Source organism: Castanea sativa, chromosome 12 (genome assembly GCF_040712315.1).
Source record: "Castanea sativa cultivar Marrone di Chiusa Pesio chromosome 12, ASM4071231v1".
Taxonomy (NCBI): Eukaryota; Viridiplantae; Streptophyta; class Magnoliopsida; order Fagales; family Fagaceae; genus Castanea; species Castanea sativa.
Genome location: NC_134024.1, coordinates 10,995,723 through 11,000,288, shown reverse-complemented (window position 1 = coordinate 11,000,288; position 4,566 = coordinate 10,995,723). Strand labels below are relative to the sequence as shown.

At 43.5% G+C, this 4,566-nt stretch overlaps 1 protein-coding gene across 1 annotated transcript; it reads right to left on the bottom strand.

Moving 5' to 3' along the window:
- Positions 1-2,657: 2,657 nt before the first annotated feature.
- On the bottom strand, positions 2,658-3,489 carry LOC142620166 (uncharacterized). The gene is made up of 2 exons (XM_075793579.1): positions 3,268-3,489; positions 2,658-3,197 (listed from the first exon to the last, which is right to left on the bottom strand). Exons 1-2 carry the CDS (start codon positions 3,487-3,489, stop codon positions 2,658-2,660), a joined length of 762 nt encoding a protein of 253 aa, XP_075649694.1.
- Between the last annotated feature and the right edge of the window lie 1,077 nt (positions 3,490-4,566).

The following is a 4,566-nucleotide window of genomic DNA, read 5'->3' as shown; positions in this document are numbered from 1 at the left end:
TGACACATGGACAATATGTGGACGTTGACATATTACTAATGAAGTAATGAAATCTACACTAGTTATTTTATTTTGACTTATACAGTTTATTTTTTAATCTTGTTTGTATTTGATGGGTGCCTGTTGCCTATAAAAAGTTACAGATTTGAGGCTTTGAGCACCAGAGCAATTTTTTGCTCTAGATTATTTCTGGATTTGTGAATCTATGTTGTCAGGTTATGTTTGTGCAATTGTATTGTTGACAGGTTATATCATGTTGACAGCTTATTTTTTGATTTTTGAATATGTGATGTGTATTTTAATGAGTATAATAGAAGCTCTAAAGCAGGTTATGAATTTATGACATGTTGTGATTTATGAATCTGCTATATGTGTTGTATTTTTGGATTTATGAATCTGTAATAGGTTGTGAATTTTTTTTTTCTTTTTTTGATGAATCTGCTATAATGTGTATTTCTGGATTTATGTTGAGCAAAAGCAAGTTATGAAATGTAAAATGCAAAGCAGGTTGTAAAAACGCCAAAAAATGGCCAAAATAGGAAAGACCCGAATCTGGGCCAAAACAGAAAGCTAAAAAAGGCCTAAAGATGGCCATGGGCCAAAATAGATAAGGCCCGAATCTAGGCCACTACTGGTTCCTAAAATAGGCCCAAAACAGGTTTCTAAAATAGGCTTAATTAGAGCATAAAAAGGCCATAAAACAAGTGGCTTGAATACTGCATATTTTTTCAAAAAAGCCCAAACAGAAAATTTTTGGAAAAAAAAAACCAAAAGGCCCAATTGACCCAAACTCCAGGCCCAAAAATAGAACACTGACCGAAAAACCAACCGAAACCGAAACCAACGGTTTTTCAACTGTTTCGGTTGGTTTCGGTTGACAACTTTGGAAATTGAAAATTTCGATTTTGGTTGGCCAGTTAAAAAAAAAACTGACCGAAACCGAACTGAAACACCCCTACTCCTGAGCACCCAAACCCAATACAGCTCTTAAGCCGGCAAGCAGGGCTTTGTACTCGGCTTCGTTGTTAGGAGCCCTAAAACCTAACCTAAAAGAATGCTTTAGTCTTATACCTTCTGGGGTAATGATGACAATTCCAACTCCAACTCCAGCTCCCATGGTGTTAGATGCACCGTCCACAAAGACCTTCCATGGGTGAACCTCCACATGACAAACCACTTATCCGCCACAAAATCAGCTAGAACTTGACCCTTCACTGAACTTCTTGGCCTATACCTAAGGTCAAAGAAGCCTAGCTAGGTCCCCCACTTAGCTATTCTACCCGTAAAATTTGATCTCTTCAGCAACGACTGAAGAAGATATTTGGTTAGTACATAGATGTTGTGGGCTTGAAAGTAATGGGGTAACTTCCTTGTGGCATGCACTAGCGCTAAGACCAACTTATCCAGAGGCAAGTACCTCGTCTCGTCATCCACCAAGTCTTGCTGACATAATATACTAGCTGTTGCACTTCCTGATCCCTTAGAAGCACGGAACTCACGGCATGTTCAAATACCGAGAGATACATGAATAATTCTTCACCGTGTTCTAGGGCTGTCAACATAGGTGCTAGCACTAGATATTCCTTTAGGTCTTGGAAAGCCTTTTCACAATCCTTGTTCCACTAGAATCCCTTCCACTTCTTCAAAAGTTGGTAAAATGGACGACACCAATCGACAAACTTGGAAATGAACCGATTAAGGGCAGCTAATATGTTGGTCACTACTTGGACTTCCTTTGGGTTGCTCGGTGACTTGAGGCACTTCACGGCTTCAATTTGATCAGGGTTGACTTCTATTCCTCGGCTACTGGTCAGATACCTAAGGAACTTGCCAGCCCCCACTCCAGAAGCACACTTGTCGGCATTAAGGCACAACTTGTGTTTTCGGAGTACTTCGAACACCTCTTTGAGATCATCAATATGCTGTGCCTCTCGTTTTCTCTTTACCACCATATCATCAATGTACACCTCAACTGTACGCCCAATCTTATCTCTAAATATTCTCGTCATCATCCGTTGATAAGTGGCTCTAGCATTCTTTAGCCCAAATGGCATCATAGTATAATGGTAATTAGCATAAGGGGAAATGAATGTCGTCTTCTCCTAGTCCTTAGCTACCAGGGCAATCTGATGGTAACCCAGAAAAAGCATCGAGAAAGCTCATTCTCGGGTGGCCGTACGTGGCATCTACTAGCTAATCGATCTTTGGCATGGGTAATGTGCCTTTTTGGCATGCTCGGTTTAAGTCAGTAAAATCGACACAAACCCTTCATTTGTCGTTCTTCTTCTTCACCACTACGGTATTTGCTAGCGACTCCAAAAAGAAAACCTCCTTATTGCCCCCGCCTCCTTTAACTTCTTGACCTCTTGCTTAACGGCTTCAACGTGCTCCTTAGCCAATCTCCTCAACTTTTGCTTCTTGGGAGGGAATAATAGGTCCACATTAAGCTTGTGAACTATGAATTCAGAGTCTACCCTAAGTACCTCGTATAGGCTCCAAGCAAACACTTTCACGTTCTATACAAGGAACAGCAACATCCCCACCCTATACTAGTCCTTTATACTTGCTCCTATCTGGAAACTCTTATCATCGTCCGGTAGTATCCTTACCTTTATTAGTTCCTTAGCGCCACAAACCCCCCTGTTCTCCTAGGGCACCTATAATTGGTATAAGGGAACGTCTTTGACTGGCTCCTTCTGTTTGATCTCCCGGTTAATAGCGGCCACCAAGTACTGCCTGGCCACTTGCTGATTTCCCCTCACTATAGTAATACCTTGCTCGGTGCGAAATTTGACTTTCACATGTAGGATGGATGGAACTGTCCCCATTGCATGAATCCATGGCCTTCCAAGAATTGCCATATATGGCGAAAATGAGGTGACCACTATGAACGTCATCGTTACCTCCTTGCCCTCCATGTTTACGAGAAGTGAAATTTGCCCTTCTAGGATCACCATCCGGCCATTGAACCCCACCAGGGGTGTGTCGTATTTAGTGAGATCCTCATTTTTCAACCCAAACCCCATGAATAGGTCAGGATACATCACTTCAGCACCACTCCCTTGATCTATCAATACCCTTTTCACTATGAAGCCATTTATCCAGGTGATGACCACTAAAACATCATCATGTGGCTGGATTGTTCCTTCCAGATCATCATCATTGAAGGCAATGGGCTCTCGAGTGAACTTTAACTTCTGTTGGCACCACAGTCAATACCCCTCTTCTTCTAGACACCACGGTACCCCTTGAAATGGCATGGATGACCTCTATCACTCCCAATGGGGGTGGGAGAGGGTTTCCCTGAGGCCAATCTCCTTGTCCGACGTCTTGATTAATCGGGTCTACCACAAACTCTTTCAAGTACCCTGCTTTCACCAATTGCTCTAGATGCTCTTTCAACACCCTGCATTGCTCGGTGGTATGCCCCTTGTCTTTATGGTAAGTACAGTACAGGTTTTGATTTCTCCTCGATAGGTTACCCCCCATCTTATTCGACCATCGAAAGTATGACTCATTTTTTATTCAATCTATAATTCTATGCACCAGCTCTTTGGACATCACGTTCACCTCCTTAACCTGTGCGCCCGGCTCCCGAATCCTCAAATCCCTCCCTGGCCTTGATTAAAACCCCTACCAAGGCTTACTCATGATTGGAGCTTTGCCCTTGTTTTACTGCCGGTCATCCTCTAATCTCTTATATTCTTCAATACGCCTCATCAGCTGCTTCATATCCTCGGGTGGTCTCCTCGTCAACGAGTCTCATAGTTCGGAATCCTTGGGCAATCCCAACCGAAAGGTACTTGCTGCGATTTTTTCATTGTCTCCGCCAATTTCGTTATACGGCTCCCAATATCGGTTAGCATAGCTGCGAAGGGTTTCCCCTACCCCTATTTTCATTGATAGTAATGCATCCACAAGTTGCAGAACTTGACTGCATGTCATGAACCGGACACCAAACTCTTGAATCAACTCAGCAAAACTGTGAATTGAGCCTTTCCTTAATCCGTTGAACCACCTCAAGGCGGTGGGTCCAAGACTCGAGGAAAATACCTTACACATTAATGCATCGTTATGAGTATGCAAGGACATCATTTGAATATAATGGCTTACGTGCTCTACCGAGTCCGTTTTCCTGTCATAAGAATTGAACGGAGGCCGCACAAATCTACCCGGCATAGGGGCCCGTTCAATGTCCCCCGAGAACGGCGAACAAGCAACTCTGCGTAATACTCGGCTTATAGCGTCCATAGCAGCATTCCAGGGTAGTTGCTTCTTTGGGGAAATTAAGTCTCGGTCTGCATACTCTCGTGAACGATCCCAATGTTGATGGGAACTAGATTGGTGGGAGCTTATTCTACGGCAACCTCCCATGCTAGCCGACGCTTCCTTACGCTCCTTGTGGTCCCTTCTTCGACACCTACCTCTTGCTTCCAACTCCAAATCCCTCACCAACCTACACAAACTTTCAAGCTCCTTGTCCCTTTCGTCAAAACGATGATGCCCCGATGCACCCGACAGTGTTTGATGCATTTGAAACAACCCTTCTCTAAGGTCAGACCGCTC

Excerpts from the sequence above, each read along its gene's own strand:
- LOC142620166 (XM_075793579.1), bottom strand. The coding sequence starts at position 3,489 with ATGGGGGGTAACCTATCGAGGAGAAATCAAAACCTGTACTGTACTTAC. Across the intron at positions 3,198-3,267 it reads CCCCATTGGGAGTGATAGAG|AAGTTAAAGTTCACTCGAGA; the intron begins GTCATCCATGCC and ends TGGTGCCAACAG.